The sequence below is a fragment of the Ciona robusta genome, chromosome 13 (assembly GCF_009617815.1).
Source record: "Ciona robusta chromosome 13, ASM961781v2".
NCBI classification, from domain to species: domain Eukaryota; kingdom Metazoa; phylum Chordata; class Ascidiacea; order Phlebobranchia; family Cionidae; genus Ciona; species Ciona robusta.
The window spans coordinates 2,553,908-2,571,500 of NC_143247.1; the positions used below are offsets into that span (position 1 = coordinate 2,553,908).

At 35.4% G+C, this 17,593-nt stretch overlaps 4 protein-coding genes across 7 annotated transcripts; 2 read left to right on the forward strand and 2 right to left on the reverse strand.

The window, feature by feature from the left end:
- Positions 1 to 301: 301 nt before the first annotated feature.
- LOC149725782 (uncharacterized) lies at positions 302 to 2,422 on the reverse strand. The gene has a single exon (XM_089891154.1). It carries the CDS (start codon positions 2,272 to 2,274, stop codon positions 394 to 396), a length of 1,881 nt encoding a protein of 626 aa, XP_089747280.1. The 5' UTR covers positions 2,275 to 2,422; the 3' UTR covers positions 302 to 393.
- Positions 2,423 to 2,941: 519 nt separating this feature from the next.
- LOC149725783 (cytochrome P450 10-like) lies at positions 2,942 to 16,168 on the reverse strand. 2 transcript variants are annotated; one of them, XM_089891157.1, is made up of 11 exons: positions 16,018 to 16,168; positions 15,510 to 15,683; positions 14,865 to 15,034; positions 14,607 to 14,732; positions 14,177 to 14,252; positions 13,634 to 13,764; positions 13,197 to 13,318; positions 12,570 to 12,732; positions 12,135 to 12,261; positions 11,279 to 11,405; positions 2,942 to 5,572 (listed from the first exon to the last, which is right to left on the reverse strand). In XM_089891157.1, exons 1-11 carry the CDS (start codon positions 16,118 to 16,120, stop codon positions 5,452 to 5,454), a joined length of 1,440 nt encoding a protein of 479 aa, XP_089747283.1. In that variant the 5' UTR covers positions 16,121 to 16,168; the 3' UTR covers positions 2,942 to 5,451. The 2 variants fall into 2 exon arrangements, with proteins under 2 accessions (XP_089747283.1, XP_089747282.1); XM_089891156.1 differs by lacking the exon at positions 2,942 to 5,572 and adding an exon at positions 9,534 to 10,307.
- LOC149725784 (N-alpha-acetyltransferase 40-like) lies at positions 3,289 to 9,216 on the forward strand. Of its 3 annotated transcripts, none has more exons than XM_089891196.1 (8): positions 3,289 to 3,429; positions 5,997 to 6,038; positions 6,314 to 6,364; positions 6,634 to 6,782; positions 7,215 to 7,370; positions 8,152 to 8,235; positions 8,668 to 8,745; positions 8,986 to 9,216. In XM_089891196.1, exons 1-8 carry the CDS (start codon positions 3,424 to 3,426, stop codon positions 9,056 to 9,058), a joined length of 639 nt encoding a protein of 212 aa, XP_089747322.1. In that variant the 5' UTR covers positions 3,289 to 3,423; the 3' UTR covers positions 9,059 to 9,216. The 3 variants fall into 3 exon arrangements, with proteins under 3 accessions (XP_089747322.1, XP_089747323.1, XP_089747321.1); XM_089891195.1 differs by lacking the exon at positions 3,289 to 3,429 and adding an exon at positions 5,598 to 5,733; XM_089891197.1 differs by lacking the exon at positions 5,997 to 6,038 and having other exon boundaries at positions 3,340 to 3,429.
- Positions 3,705 to 5,613, forward strand: LOC149725785 (uncharacterized). The gene has a single exon (XM_089891158.1). It carries the CDS (start codon positions 3,705 to 3,707, stop codon positions 5,004 to 5,006), a length of 1,302 nt encoding a protein of 433 aa, XP_089747284.1. The 3' UTR covers positions 5,007 to 5,613.
- Positions 16,169 to 17,593: the final 1,425 nt, after the last annotated feature.

Here is a 17,593-nt window from a genome sequence, read left to right on the forward strand (position 1 = left end):
AGTGGCGGGGTTAAGACAGTCATTATAACACGAGCATTCTGTTTTATACTCCTCGTGCCTGCTTACGAGTTACCACGTAGGTAATTTTATGCGTGATTGTTTTACTGTATGGCTGACAATTTAGACAACCCATTAGTGACCACTGGGTTGGAGCAATTCATGTCAAGTGTCTTGCTTTACACCCAGAACAGTAGCAGCGACAAGCCTTGAACCTATAACCTCTAGCAATGACATTAGTGATAGACTGGCTTTTGTTTTACACAATAAAATAGTTAAGATTTGAACAATATGATAACATATATTAAATGTTGTCAATTTTTATTGGAGTGTATTTTTTCACCAAATCCAGTTTCACGCTAAATTGTAAATACAGCATTTTAAAAACAACAAGATTTAATTTGTAAATGATCGTCTATCCTTTCTTCTTGTCCCAACACTCTTGTAAATTTTGGATTTCTCGTTTTGGGCTCCATACTGGTTCCGTCTTGACTGCTTGCTCATTTTCTTGCTGTGTACGTTAAGATCAACGTAAGGTGGAACTGGAAATCCAAACGATGATGCCACTTTTGCAAGGTCCAGGGTCTCGACATTGAAAATAGACTTGAGTGAGTGCGATGCATAAGCACGTATGTAGGATTTATACGCCTCTTGGGAGGATTTATGTAGAAAGTAATTCTTCTGTATCAATCTTTCAAGCTGGGTTTGAATATTCGCGATTTTTGACCACGAAAATTCAAACTCACTCACTGGGACTTTAGCATGGCGAAGATAATGCAAGAAACCCAACTCTGAGGGACGTAGGAAAAGAAGAGCATGTCCTCTACCATTTACACCTCTTGCTGTGCGCCCTACTCTATGGATGTATTCTTTTGGGTCATCTGGAGGATCAAACTGGACGATCCAATCGACCTCTGGGATGTCTAATCCTCTCGCTGCAACATCAGTGCAGAGGAGGATTCCTTTATCTGCGTTACAGAACTGGAAAAATGTGGTTGTGCGTTTTGTCTGTTTCTGTCGTCCGTGGATCGACATGCATGGGAGGTCAATGTAGTTTAGAAGCTCATAGTGGAACTTTACACTCATGCAGGATGAGAAGAAAACCATCACTTTTTTATCCCTATTTCTTCGCAGAAAAGTAAATAGGACCAAAAACCGTTTTTCTGAAGGACATACAGCGTAACCTTGCTCCAAGCCATCTACAGTTGCCGACTGCTCAGAGTCATCTACTCCCACATAAAGCGGCATCTTTTTCAGCGAAACACGGGCTAGATCCTCAATTTTTTTGGTCTGCGTCGCAGAAAACAGCATCGTTTGTCTCCTCTTTGGAAGAAGACGCACAATCTGTTTCATTTCCTCTTCGAATCCAACCTCCAAGATCCTATCTGCTTCATCTATGATTAAACACTGCAGATTTCGGAACATAAACTCCTGCGTATTCTGAAGGTGATCTAGAAGTCTCCCGGGTGTGGCTACAATAATATTAATCCCATTTCCCAGCTTTTTAGCCTCAGAAGACCGATTACTGCCGCCCATGATCAATCCATAGGTCTGGCAATGGTGTTTCAATAAATCTTGAAGAACCCCATATATCTGCATAGCTAGTTCTCTTGTTGGAGATATAACAATGACTCCAGTTCCATTTCTTGGCATGAATCTTAACTTATACATAAGCTCTATTGCTGGGATAAGGAACGCTAGCGTTTTACCGCTGCCAGTTTTAGCAGCTGCCAAAAGATCTCTACCTTCTAGCAAAGGTGGTATAGATTTAGCCTGTATTTCCATCATGTGACTAAATCCCATATCCTCGATTGCTTTTAAAGTTAAGTCGCTGACACCTAATGTTGCAAGGGACGCAAAAGAAGTATCTACATTAACTGGCGCCGCCATTGTCTTAACTTTTAACTCAGAGCCTGGAGCAGTAGTTACAATTAAATCTGATTTTTTATCATTTTCAGATTTTTCGTTTTCAGATTCTTTGTTCTCGGATTCTTCGTTTTCAGATTTTTTCTCAGATTTTTTTTCATTTTTTATTTTTTTGGATTTTTTATCAGTTTTTATTTCTGGAGCCCCCATTTCTTGCTCCTGTACCTCCATTACTGCTCCCTCTTTTTCTGAAGATGGTTCTTCACTTTGTCCATGCAGTGTGGAGTATTCAGTTTCTTCTTTTTCAGCTTTCACAGCCTCAAACATTTTATCCCTCATGCTTTTTAGTTGAGATTGCCTGTCTTTCCGTTTTGCCAATTTTTTCCGGACTTTACGCATATGGTCAGCCATGTTTGGACAAGTTTTTCTACAATTAATCAGAGTATACTAAGTGAATTACTCTTATGCCCTTGGCAACAATTAAACGTACGAAAAATTGAGCTGTAATTAAGAACGGAAAAGTTAATATCTGTTTTTTTAAGCACAGTCAGTATGACAGTATATGGCATTTCTCTTCTATGGAAGTGATGTCATGCAGTGTGACCCTCCATGGGACTTCAGATTTTTGGCCAGAGTTAACCCAATTATAACATTAAATACCATACAGAAATCTGGTTAATATTCCAATCTGCATTCAATTTAATGTTATTCCTAGGCCTTGTTTCTAATTTACTTTAATAATAAATTATACCTGAACAAGGCGATTTATTTTGTTGAATTTGAACAACGATTTTTCAATACAAATATGCGGTCTGTATATTCTCTGTGTATGCCTGAAATACCTTTGTGTTGTACATATAATTTGCTACATAAATTCTGTCTAAATGGTTTACAAACTAGAGTTAAAGGTGCTGTAATTCTGTAAATTTCAACAGAAAGTTTTGTTTCGCCTTGCAAGAAAAAAAAACGCACGTGAACGTAAGAGGGGATATAGCTTTTCTACGGTCAGAATAAAAGTAATGACTTTTTCGTGCCAACTAAATAACTTCGGATACAAAAATCGCCCTTTAGCATTAAATCTCTTTATATTAAAAAAAAATCGTTTATTCAAATATAATTCGTAAAATAGTGCTTAAATTGCAACTTAATAATAAAACATACATGCACAATACTCCGACACGTAATGCTCACGGCTTGATCGTCTATATTTTGTACTTTCATATTCTGTACGGTGAAACGGTACGTATTTTAGCAAATATATCGTGTTATATTTACATGAAACGTACTAAAATCGTTCGTTAAAACAAAATTGTGTCTAAATTGATCCCCAACGAAAGATTTTTCAGTTAGTCCCAAAGCAGACATATGTACACATAACAACAGCTGTTAAACGGCGGCGCGGGAATTTTGATGTTTTTGTGCGTGGGAGTAGTCTTTTGTTCGCCATCTGCCGTTTTTACACGTTTTTAACCATTTCCAACGATTACAGACAGTTTGTAGTGTGATTTTCTGATACTGTACGATCAGAGAGACTTACAGACCTCGATTTTTGCAGTCAAAATGCCGGTAAGTTATTTTATAATATAGAGAAGTCTAATAGCTCTAAAAAAATCGGTAACGTATATTATTAATGCTTGCAATCGCTGTACGGGCTAATATATCGATTTGCAGTAGTAATATTCTTTTTACTGCAAGCAATTTAAAGAATTTTCTGATTTATTCGTAAAAATTAATAATTTCCTAAAGTATGCTATTTATATTTTTTTGCGAGGTCATAAAATTCTTTCTTTTGCTTGCAGTGAGAAAAACTTAACCATGGACGTTACATTGTCTATGTCATAATGGATATAAACAAAGAATTTGAAACGGTAAGCTGTTCGACACACGGTCATGACGATTCAGCAATAAGTCTGAACGAAAGTTTTGTAAATCTTTCGAATATTTCAAACCTGCAAAGCTCTGGAAGACTTCCAAATCTAAACTGGTCAGTTAAGAAGCAAAAATCTAGTTCCAGGCGGAAAAATCCAGAACCAAGAGAGCCGTGTCGGTACAATTTACGGGGAATTTCAAGTTTTCAAGGGTTTGAGCTGTCCCCCCCTACAAATTCATTTTTACAAAAATCATTTGACTCGAAATCTCTTGAAAATGAGAGTTTTACCAGCAAAGAAAACAAATCAAACCTGTCAAACCACTGCCCTAATATATTAAAACATGTAAAAAAGGAACCTTTATTAAAAGGCACTTCTACACCTAACAGTTCACCATTAAAAGTATTGGAGTTTTCGCCATCAAGGTTTTTGAATACAAGCTCGGAAGATCTTAAAACAGAGGCAGTAGGATTGGATGTAGTTAGAGAACTCTCTTTCAGCAGTTTTGATGTAGAGGACTCCGGGATCTCGGGATCGGATGGTGACGTAACAGCCCCAATCTCTCCTCCCTCCCTAACTTCCACTCCAAAAGGAAAAAGGTCTCGAAGAAAAGAATCGCTCACCTTTTTGACTCCGGAAAGCTTTTCCTCCCCAGAATTTTCGGGCACAAAACCGCAACCAGATGCAGAAGAGGAGCAGGACAATTTAATGAAAACTCCGCTCATACGGCGATTTTTAAATGAATCAACACCTTTGACCCCAACCCCATTCAAATGCCCTGTATCTAAACATGACACTGATGGGGTTAACTGTCTAGGTTGTGAGGATTTTGTTTCTCCAACCCGGAGCTTCTGTTTTAAAAAACCATCCCCTGTAAGCTGTACATGGTCGAGTAATAAACGCAGGCCAATAAACCGCTCACACAGCTCAAAGAAAACAGCTCGAAAAGCGCTGATTTTGGAACAAGAGCCAGAAACGCAGATCTCAGACACATACAGGGTGTCTAGCATGATGAAAATGGCCCCGGAGTCGTCGTTTATGCGCTTGACGCCGAGCATGGGGCATGGTACGAGTGTTCTAGTTGGAGACCAAGCTATAGTTGAGAAACTTCAACAAACAGGAAAAAAATCCGTTTTTCGTACTCGACAGCGAAAAAGTGTGAAACTAGACACACATTGGGTTTCTGTAGCCTGTGGAAAATCAGTAGACCAAAGGACAATGACAGAGGCCGCAAAAAGGTGTTTACGACATCGTACACCTAAGAAATATTTCTGATTTTGTAAATTTTTTTTTTTTTGTAAAATTTACCTTTTAGTGGTGGAATATGCTTAGCTTTTGCAGCATGTATAAAACTGCCAAAACATTTTTTTTGTCACCTTTAAATGAACTGCCGCCTAATTTTAGTTTGAAATTTGCCATTTGTACCAGAAATCATTTGATTTTCATTATTGGTTGTCTACACAGTATTAAAATATGTCATGTATAAAGCATTGATTTCTCTAAATATTTTAATTACCCTAACACCCCATGATTTTCTGCCTTAACAAAATTTTGTAGAGCTGTAGTGTTTGCAATACATTTACAAACCACTTTTTCAAGTGCTAAAACCTTAAAAAAGTGCTAAAACTTTAAAAATTAAGGTTAAAATAGCATCAAACAGTATTTGAATATGATATTGGCGTGTTTTGGACATTATTTGTGCGTTTTTCTCACTTCACATTTAGATTAAAAGGATCTTATTTGTGTGTATTTTCACCTCACATTTAGATTGTAGTTTGTTACACATATCTTTTATTGTTCTCTTCCTTCCTCGTCTTTGCTTATAGAATAATCTGTTTGTTCTGGAAAGTAGAAAGCCCAATTAAATATAGAAGCACCTATATTGAGTATTGTCATGTTTGAACTACATATAAAAGGGTATTCTATTCTACATGGGTTAGGTCATATCGCCCCAATTAAATGTAGAAGGACCTATATGTGTATTGCTGTATTTAAAGAACAGGTAAGAGCAAATGATATTCTTTTTTAGTGGTACACCATGGGGCCTGAGATTTATGCCACATTTATCCGAGTTAGAGTAATGTTTGTTAATCTTTTTGCCCAAGAACAAAATGTCCTATCAGTATACAGTATAAAATCCAGTATCCTACAGTTAAGTTACAAGTGCCTAACCACTAAGCCATTTCTAGTCTATGTTAGAGTAATAGTCAAACATGTAAGCCGTATTCTGTTACTTCTGCTAAGCCGTATTTTATAACCTTGCAGAAGTCTACAAAGGGAAAAGATAAAAAACAAAAGAGAAAGGAGGTAAATTTTTCTGAATCTAAATATTACCATGTAACAATGGATGGTGGCACGAAAATAGTGTTTGTAAATTGAGTATGAATGTAACTTATTTTGCCTCGTATGGTCCGACAATAATAGTCATTATAACAAGGGTGTTCTGTTTCATACACCTCTTGCCCGCTTACAAGTTACCATGAATGTAACTTTGCCACTATTGTTGGCGTATGTGTCCTAGGGCAATACACTTGAAGAAGATATAAACCCCAGAGTTATAAATAAACTATGTTATTTTATAGGACAGCAAGAAGATTGATGAACACTGGAAACTTGTAGAGGCTGCTAACTATGTAAGTAAATTCTTGTGCATATTGGAGTTGCTTAAACTATAATAAGTTCATACATGGTAACTCGTAATCGGGCACAAGGTTTATGAAACAGAACACCCGTGTTATAATGACTGTCGTTACCCAGCCACACGAAAAAAAGATAAGTTACAAACATAGTTACTTGCAAGCAGGAATGAAGTGTATGAAACAGAAAACCTGTGTTATAACGACTACCATTGCCCTGCCATGCGAGGATAAATAAGTTTAAATCTTTCATATTTTCATTGCAGTTATCAGACCCCCTAGATCAATTGGTCTCCTTCCAAAAATACGACAAGAATGGATTGAATTTATCGTTTTCTTGCATTAAGAAAGCAAACTTAGATGATGAGGTGTTACAGTGGGCATTTAACCTTACAAAATCAAACATGGAAGATCTGTATGTTATTCCTTTGCTATAATTATCCGAATGACAATAAAATATTTTTAAATTACTTATAAAGCAGATAAACATTATGTAACTTGTTTATTCTTGCATAGCGGGACAACCAAAGTCGGTATAACACGGATGTTCTGTTTCATACACCTCTTGCTAGTTTAACTTTGTGGTTAATTGTTTTTTTCTTGTGTGGCTGACAATTTAAACAACCCATTAGTAACCACTGAAATGGAGCAATCGCTGTTACTTAACAACCTCGTGCCCGCTTACAAGTAATCACACATGTAACTTATTTATCCTCGCGTGGCAGGAAAATGACAGTCGTTATAACACGGGTGTTTTGTTTCATACAACTCATGCTTAGGAATTTTGATTACTGTTTTTGCTCCTCACCCAAGAATAATTAAGTTACAACCATTCATAAATTTCCAGATACACTTCAAGTTGGGGATGGAATGATAAGGAAAAGATGAAAGAATTGACGGACGATAGAATGTGGTTTCTACTGGCTATGGATCAAGATTCAAAACCGGTTGCATTCAGTAGTTTCCGGTTTGATCTGGATTTTGGGGAACCGGTTGTATACTGGTGAAAGTTTTGTGTTTTTTATAAGATGAATGAATTAATGTAACTTATTAATCCTTGGTTGGCGGGGCAACAACAGTCGTTATAACATGGATGTTCTGTTTCAAACACCTCGTGCTAGTTTAACTTTGTAGGTCAGTGGTTCCCAAACTTTTTTTTCACCCGGCGCCACTTGAGCTATTCAAAATGTTTGCGGCGCACTTAGCCAAAGGTCTTAGAAATAAAAACGCATTTTTACAGTTTTATCGTGTATTTTAAGATTAGGCTCGTTTAAGCATATGAAACTTAAGCATATGAAAAGTGTTGTACCACAGTCTGGACATGATTATTGCAAACCGAAAGAAATAATTGGCATTGTTACGTAATATACAAATCTACTGTACAGATAGAAATGCGAAAACAAACTTTTTAAATTTTATTATTGAACAAACACGTTGGATTTTTATATAAAACAACAATTTATATTGCAATAAAATATTAATACAAATCAATTATCTCGACCATGCTAAATTGGAAATGTTTCTGCAAATTTTCACGGCGCACTTGACGAGTTGCGTCGGCGCACTAGTGCGCCGCGGCGCCCACTTTGGGAACCGCGGTTGTAGGTAATTGTTTTTTTCTTGACAATTTAAACAACCCATTAGTAACCACTGGATTGGAGCAATCGCTGTTACTTAACAACAATTGTTTCAACCCAGTGGTCTGTCTAAATGGGCTGTCTGGATTGCTTGTATTAAAAATGAAAAAAAATCCGGTTCCATTTAAATTTCCATTTTCTTTCCAGTTACGAAATACAGCTTGAGATGAAGGTACAAAGAAAAGGATTGGGAAAAATGATGATGCAAATATTACAACTATTTGCTCTCAAGTATGTTTGGTGTTTCGTGTTTTATATAAATGAATGTAACTTGCTTTATCATCGCGAAGTAGGAAAGCGAAACCACTTTTTAAAGATACTTAACACCAATGTCTGAATTTTTTTTTTATCTTCCTTACTTTAAAATTGCAAAAATTAACCTTTTAAATGAATGAATAAATGAAACTTGATTCATCTTTGCGTGATAGGGCAACCACTGTCCTTATAACACAGGTGTTCTGTTTCATACAGCTCATGCCAGCTTTGAGTTACCAAGTATGTAACTTCTTGGGTTTTAACAAACCCCCCCGTCAAATTTAAACAAGTGGTAATTATTTTATACATTTTGCGACCACTGGGCTGCAATAACTACCTATACCTGTGTCTAGCTATATCTAAACAATGTTCCGTAAACTAGTAATATTGTAAACTTATATTTCTCAGAAATCAAATGAGCAAAGTTGTTTCAACTGTTCTGAATTGCAATGAGACTTCAAAAGGTTTTTTCATGGGAAAATTACGGTGAATATGAACTTCAAATGACTTTTATGATGTCATATTTACACAACAATATTCTAAGTAATGGAACTTTAGTGACAGAATAATTCTTGTTATTAAATAAAACTTATTTATCCTTGCATGGTGGGGCAACGACAGACCCCGTGCTGGCTTATGAGTTATTACGTATATAACTTGTAGGTGATTTTTTAATGTATGGCTGACAATTCATTCGTTTATTTATTTAATCATTAAATCATCCAGTTACGAGGTGGATGAAACAAGTCCTGAAGGCGAATGTTATGTCATTTTAAGCAAGAAAACAAAGTCATCGTAAAGACAAGTTACCGCATATTAATTTCATATTTGTTGGAATATGCTACATCTTTTTTCATGTTGTTACATGTTACAAAATACAACTGTTTTGTTTTAAGCGCTCAGTAGAATAAGTGTCAAGTTTTTAATTTTTAATAAAATCTGGTGGTGAATGCAATATACTTTGGCTCTGCTTGTTTGTAGACACCTAACAGCTAATAAAAGATACGGGTGTGTATGTCAAAATATTTTGCAGCATTCAGCAGATTGTTTTGATACAACATGTGTGTCTGATGTATAAGAAGACACCCATGTTATAACTCGAAAGTGAGCATGAGGTGTATGAATACACCATGTGTGTCTGGTGTATAAGAAGATACCCATGTTATAACTCGAAAGTGAGCATGAGCTGTAGGAATACACCATGTGTGTCTGGTGTATAAGAAAACACCCATGTTATAACGCGAAAGTGAGCCATATCATAAACAACAAACTAGTTACAAATAAACAACTTTTAATATACTTTTCATTATTACAAATAAGTTACACCTTATTCAATATTTATACAATGCAGTGAAGCATCAAATTTATGCAAATAATATTGAATTACCGATGTATATTTTAACGTACACCCCTCAATAAAAATAAAATTTACAGACAAAAACATAAATTTACAAAAAAAATATTGGAAATATTTTACTGGCGAATTTTCCTACCATAGAAACTTCTACATTGCATTAATCAGTAAACATTAAAACCAATAAGCTAAATTTGTTTCATAGGAATGTGTGTCTAACTATCTCTGCCTCCCCTGTGTTTTAAAGAGTTTGGTGAATATGTAAAGATCAATTTTTCTGCACGGCATTAATCAGTAAACAATAAACGTAAAATTTAGATTTGTTTTACAAGAATTTGTGTCTGAAAAAATGTGTACATGTTTAAAGAAATGGTATTTCCCTATTATAAAATGTTAGTTTTATTTTTTGTGGGTAAAGTCCCACAGTGAGGCACGCCATGGGTTCAAGGATTTAAGCCAGAGTTAGCACATTACCCCACAAATATTAGATCAGTTTTTAAGCTTGGTGAACTTGAACTGGGGGGCTTGGGATGGGAAAGAGACGAGACGAAATGCGACTTTTATGGGGTCATGATGATACTCAACACGATAGTTGGATAATAGAGTGATCAGAAGTAGTTGTAATTCTTGAATGGAGAATTTCCGACCAGGACACATTCGCATACCAAGTCCAAAAGGTCCAGACATTATAAACCTAATATAAGGCTTGAATTAAAACTTTTTAGAGGGTCTGTTTAAGTGTCTGAATGCGCCATGCAAATGTACTGTTTGCCATGCAAAATAAAGAATAAATAAGGGAAATTTTAGATTTTTTTTAAAAAGATTCTTAGGTTTTTGAACGGTTATGTTTAGAAAAAGAGAATGTACTGTTGTGTTAGTTTTTAAAGATTTTAAAAAGAAAAGTTTAAATATAAATATGTTTTTAGATTGTTTCGTACATTTTGAATTACATGCAACAACAGAAAAGGCCTGTACTTATGTAGCATTGTTGAAAAGATTTGTATATTTAAACAGTTTTCAAGTTTATGAAATGATTAAAAATTAACCATTAATTTTGCTACATGTGGCAATTTGTATTTGATTTTAGTAAAGTTGTAATTATGATGTGGATGTTTAGTGTCCTTGGCAACACACTTAATGGTATTTGCTTTTAAAGTAAGCTTTGTTTAGCAATGTTTATGATTCTGAAATTATTTCATTTCTGCAAGCTTTTTAAAATGTCAAACAAAAAATCAAAACTACACATGCATATAAACTGATAGGCAAGCTAATATTGTAGTCAAGCTCCATTTTCCAGTGAGCTCACTTGTGCTTAAGCAAGACACTGAATGAACTAGTTCTTACTAATGGGTTGTTTAAAGGCATGCAAAAAAAAACGGAAAAAAATCACCCCCAATGTTGCACAAACAGTAAGCGGGCACAATGTGTATGAAACAGAACGCCCCTATTTATAACAACTGTCATTGCGCCGCCACGCGAACATGCAGGGATAAATAAGTTACATTTATTCTATGATTCATAACTTAAAGGCAGGCACGCAGTGTTAAATATGGCACCTATAAGTTATAGCGACTGTCATTGCCCCACCATGCAGGGATAAATAAGTTACATTCAATAATAAGTTCCAGCATAAATCAGTTAATAAGTCACATTCAATTCTCTTACCTTTCCCTTTGTCTTTCCGTCACTGATTTAGTTTCCAACCAACGTTCAGGAATAAAAGTGTTTGGGTCGTCGTAATACTCAGGGTTCCTGCTGTTTACTGTGTTTGATGTGTTCAGAATGTGGGTGCCTAGAATTTATAGTGAATTTTACTTTAGGGTAACATATGGGGTATATTACAGTGAAAGTGAGCATGAGGTGTATAAATACATCATGTGTGTCTGTTGTATAAGACACCCATGTTATAACTCGACAGTGAGCATGAGGTGTATAGAAGACACTTATGTTATAACTCGACAGTGAGCATGAGGTATACTATAGAAGACACCCATGTTATAACTTAACAGTGAGCATGAGGTGTATGAATACACTATGTATGTCTGGCGTGTAAGAAGACTTCCATGTTATAACTCGACAGTGATCATAAGGTGTATAAAACGACACTTATGTTATAATCAACACTAAACAGTGAGCATGAGGTGTATGAATACATCAAGTGTGCCTAGTGTATAAGAAGACACCCATGTTATAACTTCACAGTGAGCATGAGGTGTATAAATACACCGTGTTTCTGGTGTATAAGTAGACACCCATGTTATGACTTCACAGTGAGCATGAGGTGTATAAAAAGACACCCATGTTATGACTTCACAGTGAGCATGAGGTGTATGAATACATCAAGTGTACCTAGTGTATAAGAAGACACCCATGTTATAACTTCACAGTGAGCATAAGGTGTATAAATACACCGTGTGTCTGGTGTATAAGAAGACACCCATGTTATAACTTGGCAGTGATCATGAGGTGTACATTATTATACACATATACATTAAAACACAGATATCTTAACATATCTCACCTGCCGGTATAAGATAACCTGAAAGGACGAGATCTTTCCGAAATCTTCTTGGAGACGAGTTAACAAATGGAAACATACGTTGTGTTTCACGTAGACAGGCTTGTAAGTACTTCATGTTGTGCAATAACTGCAAAAAAATAAGTTCTAAGAATAAATGTAATAGATTAACCTTGTGTGGCCGGTAAAAGACAGTCGCTATAACACGTATAACTTAAAAGGGAGCACAAAGTGTATGAAACAGACCACACAACGACTGCCGTTGCCCTACCTGGCAAAGTCACATTCATTCATTTTTTACAAACAAAATTTTGTTTTATATACATTGTAACTCATAAGCGGGCACGAGGTGTATGAAACAGAACTCCCATGTTATAACAACTGTCAGTGCCCTACCACGCGAGGATAAGATATATATATATACAACATTTAGTTTACCTTTCCGTCAATTTTGTCCATTCTATTAACTTCCCTGACTTCTTCTCTAAGTCGTTCTTGCGCTTCTTGGTTAGAAGCGAGAGCATATAAGAGAAATGCGGCACTGTTTGATGTCGTGTCAATACCAGCTACTAAGAACTCAGTCATTAATATCACCTTTTCACTGCAAATAATGTTAACAAATGAATGAATGTAACTTATTTATCTTTGTGTGGTGGGGTAATGACAGTTGTTATTTTATGGTTGTTCTGTTTCATACACCTCCTGTCTGCTTACGAGTTACCGCATGTATTGGGGATTAAACTTTTAGTATTTTTTTAATTTTTGGCCAACAATTTAGGGAACCACATGTTGGAAAAATTGTCGTCAAATGTCTTGCCCAAGAACACAGTCATAATCTAGATTCTAGAGGATTTTAATTATAATTAGCTTGTACCGTAAACCTAGTTTCCAGGTCCCTTGTTGAACCCTATCATAGGACCTCACCCATATAGAATAGAATCATAAATTTACTGTTATACTTTATAAATAACTTATATGTGTCAAATAAAACAGTTACCTAGCAAAACACACACACACACACACACATATATATATATTAGTATATATATTTAAAATATGCCTTACCTATCACTAAGACATTGGTTGTGTAGTATGCTACCTTCACTTGATATATCTTTATCCTTAAGTATTCTTAGAATATGTGTTTCAGTGGAATTGTATTGCTCTTGCAACGCTTGCCTTAGTTTCTGATAAAGTTAATAAATCTCAAAATATGAACAATATATTTATATTATATATATTTATATATTGAATTCTTACATTACAATATGTATATGATTTTAACACAAATTTTAGACTGCAAGGTATTAACATATATATATTGGTAATAAAAGATATATATATATATATATTGCCCAATTTTTGTCTGTGTTTTGTCTGTTACGTTTTCGTAGCACCAGATCCTTACTGTATTTCTTTACACAAAAATCGTTCAACTCTATAAGCACCAGATAAGATTCGCAGAATTTATTACAGGTATAAATAAATACAGTTTTATATACCTTCATGTCTTTGGTATTCACATATTTCCAGAATGGTAACGCATATAATAATTCTCCCATGGATTGGAAAATCCTTTCATTGCAATTTATCATTTCTTCTATTTCTGTGCATGGCTTTATGTCTAATGCCCCTACATAGCAATGTATTGAATTAAATAAGTGTTAAAATTTAGAATTGATTATGTCTAGAAGTTCAAATCTGCAGAAAGCATCAATGAAATCGACAGTCGTTATAACACGGGTGTTCTGTTTCATACACCTCGTGCCAGCTTACGAGTTACTAGACGTTAAAAATTTGTGGTGAGTATTCTTTGTTTTTTAATGTATGGCTCATAATTTAGACAAATGGTGGCAGCGTCGAGTCTTGAATCGGTAACCTCTTGGCTAGAGGCAAACGCGCTAACCAATGTCGTGCCAACCACACGTTTTCCACAAAGACCCAAACAAAAAAATGAATTATTAAAAAAGTAGTTTTTTTATCCTTTATTTTAAGTGACCCAATAAATCAAATAAAAATAAAATTAATCAACAAACAAAACTTACCCAGCCGTCTTTTCAAAGTAAAAACGCCTGCTCCTTCAAAGGACCAACGGTTTAATGCTTTTCCAAAATTCGGAACCTAAAATTAACGTTTTAAATCTCATACTGCATAAAAGTGCGAGTTTTTGGTCCAAAAGTTAGTGAAGTGCTTTTCTTCTATCGATCAAAACAAATAAACGCACATGTGCGTCTCATTTGTTATCTCTATTTTTAAAAGCCGGGAATTTGTAAACTGAACTAAAAAATAGTTTAATATCCTCACTTGGCGGGGCAACCATAGTCGTTATAACACGGGTGTTTTGTTTCATACACTTCGTGCTTGCTTAACAGTTACAACATATATAACTTTGTGAGTGTATGTAACGTATTTTGTTAAAAAAAAACGAGTTTTCTAACGAAGTACAAGCATGTAATCTAATTTTACCCAAATCACCTCATTCTTTTCGTCCATGTTTCGGTCAATAAACTTTAAGAAATCTTTGGACACATTCCTATGCGCTTCCGCGTATTTCCACACCGCCGTGTTTTGGAGAAAGTGTTGATTCACGATTTGGCGGACCTGGTGTGGTTGGGAAGTAGTTTAGCAATGGTTTATAACTTCTAACCCAGAGGTTTGTGTTTTAGGCTCGTCGCTGCTACCATAATCTACCTATTTATTCATTTACTCATTCACTCTTATTCGTTTACTTACCCTCCACCAATCTTCCCCATTAGAATTAGTCAAGCCGTGGTACTCGTTCCGTTCATCTCGTATTTTTGCTACAGGACCCAGCGGGTCACGAAACGGGCATCTCTCCTCGTTACGAAACATAATTTCTGTGTTCTGGGGCGAAGACGTGAACACCATCGTTTCAGTGACTCCTATGTTTAATTAAAATAGAAAAGTTACTATACGGTTTAAATAAAGTAGTGTTTTGCCTTGTAGTTTGGTTAACATAAAACCACAATCTTTATTTATCTTTTTGAATACAGAAACTAAGATCAGATTAATTAAAACAACAAAGAGAAGGGAATTAACAGCAAAACGACAGTCGGAAAACCAATTTTCGAGTAAAAACTACTTGAGAAAAAATAACAGAACACCCGTGTTATAACGAATGTCGTTTCTCCGCCACGCGAGGATATAAGTTACATTCATTCATTCATTCATTCATTCATTCATTCATTCATTCATTCATTCATTCATTCATTCATTCATTCATTCATTCATTCATTCATTCATTCATTTATAACTCGTAAGTGAGCACGAAGTATGTAAAACAGAACACCCGTGTTATAACGACTGTCATTGCGCGCCACGCGAGGATAAATTAGTTACATTCATTCATTCATATACCTGGCAAAATGTTCTCTTTATAAATCGGTCCCAATTCCTTATGCCTTTCAATCCAGTGTTCACCGACGTACGAAGGGTTAAAGTTGTTTAAAGGCGTATATTCCAATGCAGTACCAATAACTGGGTAACTGTTTGGTTCTGGTACAGCCTCAAACGGCTTGGCGTATGATAAATCTAAGAATAAGTCAAGTGTAATAATATGCTACATGCAAAGTTAAGTTATATATATATATATATGTGTGTGTGTAAGCAGGCATACAGTGTTTGAAATAGAACACCCGTGTTATAACGCCTGTCGTTGCCCCGCCACGCGAGGATAAATATAAGTGTCATTGAATCATTCATTTATTTATACAACAACTGTCTTTGTATATGTATATGTATATATATATATATATATATATATATATATATATATACGTGTAAGCGGGCAGGACGTGTTTGAAATAGAACACCAGTGTTATAACGAAAAACAAGTTACATTCATCCGTCCATTCATTTATTGTACCTTCTTGCGACGCCTTTTTACTCCATGCTGCTCTCTGGTGGGCGGGGCAAGTCGAAACAAACCTCACAAGAGCTGGAAACGGAAATCGTGCGATCGCTTTCATATTTCAACAAAAAAGTTATAACACAAATCTGCATCAAAAAATACATTAAATAGTAAACAAAGAGTTTTTACAGAATTATACAACCGTATTGTCCTGACTCTTAAAAGAACGTTGTTAATTGTTTAAAACCCGATTACGAAATATGGGATATTACGTGCTAACGGATCCATCTTACTCCATACTACTATATAACTACAACATGTAAACTTAAATACATTCTACTGCCTTAATAAATTGTATAATCCTATTTTTCGCACCGTATTTACCTTTTACCCTATAGCCTGGACGCATGTCGCTCGAACTAATAACAATTTGTAATTTGCTTGTTCATTTACCAACTAATGTCCCCTATACCTTTACCTTATGACGTATTGTATTGCAATAATACGTCATATACCATTTCCGCTCATGCGCGTCGATGCAATTTCGCTGCGTAATATCACTTGCATAACATGCTACTTTATTCGTATAAATATATTTCAATGTTATAAACATATTGCGAATTCCTATTTTTACAACCGCGTTCTTTTAACTGACACTCTTTCTCACACTTTTAACCTAACGCGTGTTTGTCGTTTTTCTGCTATTTAGCTTCTCTTCGTTGCTTAAATATTTAGTAAGATGGGGTAAGATAAAACTTGTTTTCATTTTTTTATCGTCTCGTTAGGTAGTAAACAAGGGGATACTTAGAAAGTTATATAACCGTATCCGCACGACTCTAAAAGAGCGTTGTTAATTGTTTAAAACACGATCAAGATATATTGAATTTAGGAGCTAACAGTATCCCATCTTACCCCACAGTACTAAAAAAAACTATATAGTAGGGTGGGGAAGATAGGACACCTTTTCATTCTATTTTCTCGTCTCAATTGGTATATAGTAAACAAAAAACATTCAAAGAATTATAAAACCCTATCCTCACGACTACCATAGACCGTTGTCAATTGTTTAAAACACGATCAGGATATTTGGACATTATGTGCTAAAGCCTAAAGATGTCCCGTCTTCCCCGCCCTACTATATTATTTTTTAACTGAACTCAATATAGCACAATACATCTAATACTGCAACTAACGAATACCGAATCCCTTATGTATAACAACGGCTCAATTTCTTATAATGTTTCTACCATTTAAGGTGTGTGTTTAACCCTCTACAATTACAATTACGTAATTACTTATGGAAGCCTACGCATATTGAAACGACATCGGTATTACCTGACCAAGAAAAAGATAAACAATTTATCACCCCGCGTTTATTTCGACAAAATGCACCGGACGCGATCTCTTGCATTGTTACTCTAATGTAGCAATAAAGCATTGTTTGTTTGAATGTGCGCACATTATGACGTCATACTACGCAACAATGGTAACTCCTGTGACGTAATAAATGCTGCATATTTCGTTGCAATGATGCAAGTATTCACCCCAGGATTTTGTTAATGGGAAAATGTTGTACATTCTGACACCGCAC

Coding starts and splice junctions, on each gene's coding strand:
- LOC149725782 (XM_089891154.1), bottom strand. CDS start 2,274: ATGGCTGACCATATGCGTAAAGTCCGGAAAAAATTGGCAAAACGGAAA.
- LOC149725785 (XM_089891158.1), top strand. CDS start 3,705: ATGGATATAAACAAAGAATTTGAAACGGTAAGCTGTTCGACACACGGT.
- LOC149725784 (XM_089891195.1), top strand. CDS start 5,626: ATGTTTGAACTACATATAAAAGGGTATTCTATTCTACATGGGTTAGGT. Junction 6,039..6,313: donor AAAAACAAAAGAGAAAGGAG/GTAAATTTTTCT, acceptor GTTATTTTATAG/GACAGCAAGAAGATTGATGA. Junction 6,365..6,633: donor TTGTAGAGGCTGCTAACTAT/GTAAGTAAATTC, acceptor TTTTCATTGCAG/TTATCAGACCCCCTAGATCA.
- LOC149725783 (XM_089891156.1), bottom strand. CDS start 16,120: ATGAAAGCGATCGCACGATTTCCGTTTCCAGCTCTTGTGAGGTTTGTT. Junction 14,733..14,864: donor ATGGGGAAGATTGGTGGAGG/GTAAGTAAACGA, acceptor CAACCACACCAG/GTCCGCCAAATCGTGAATCA. Junction 10,308..11,278: donor ACGGAAAGACAAAGGGAAAG/GTAAGAGAATTG, acceptor GCCTTATATTAG/GTTTATAATGTCTGGACCTT.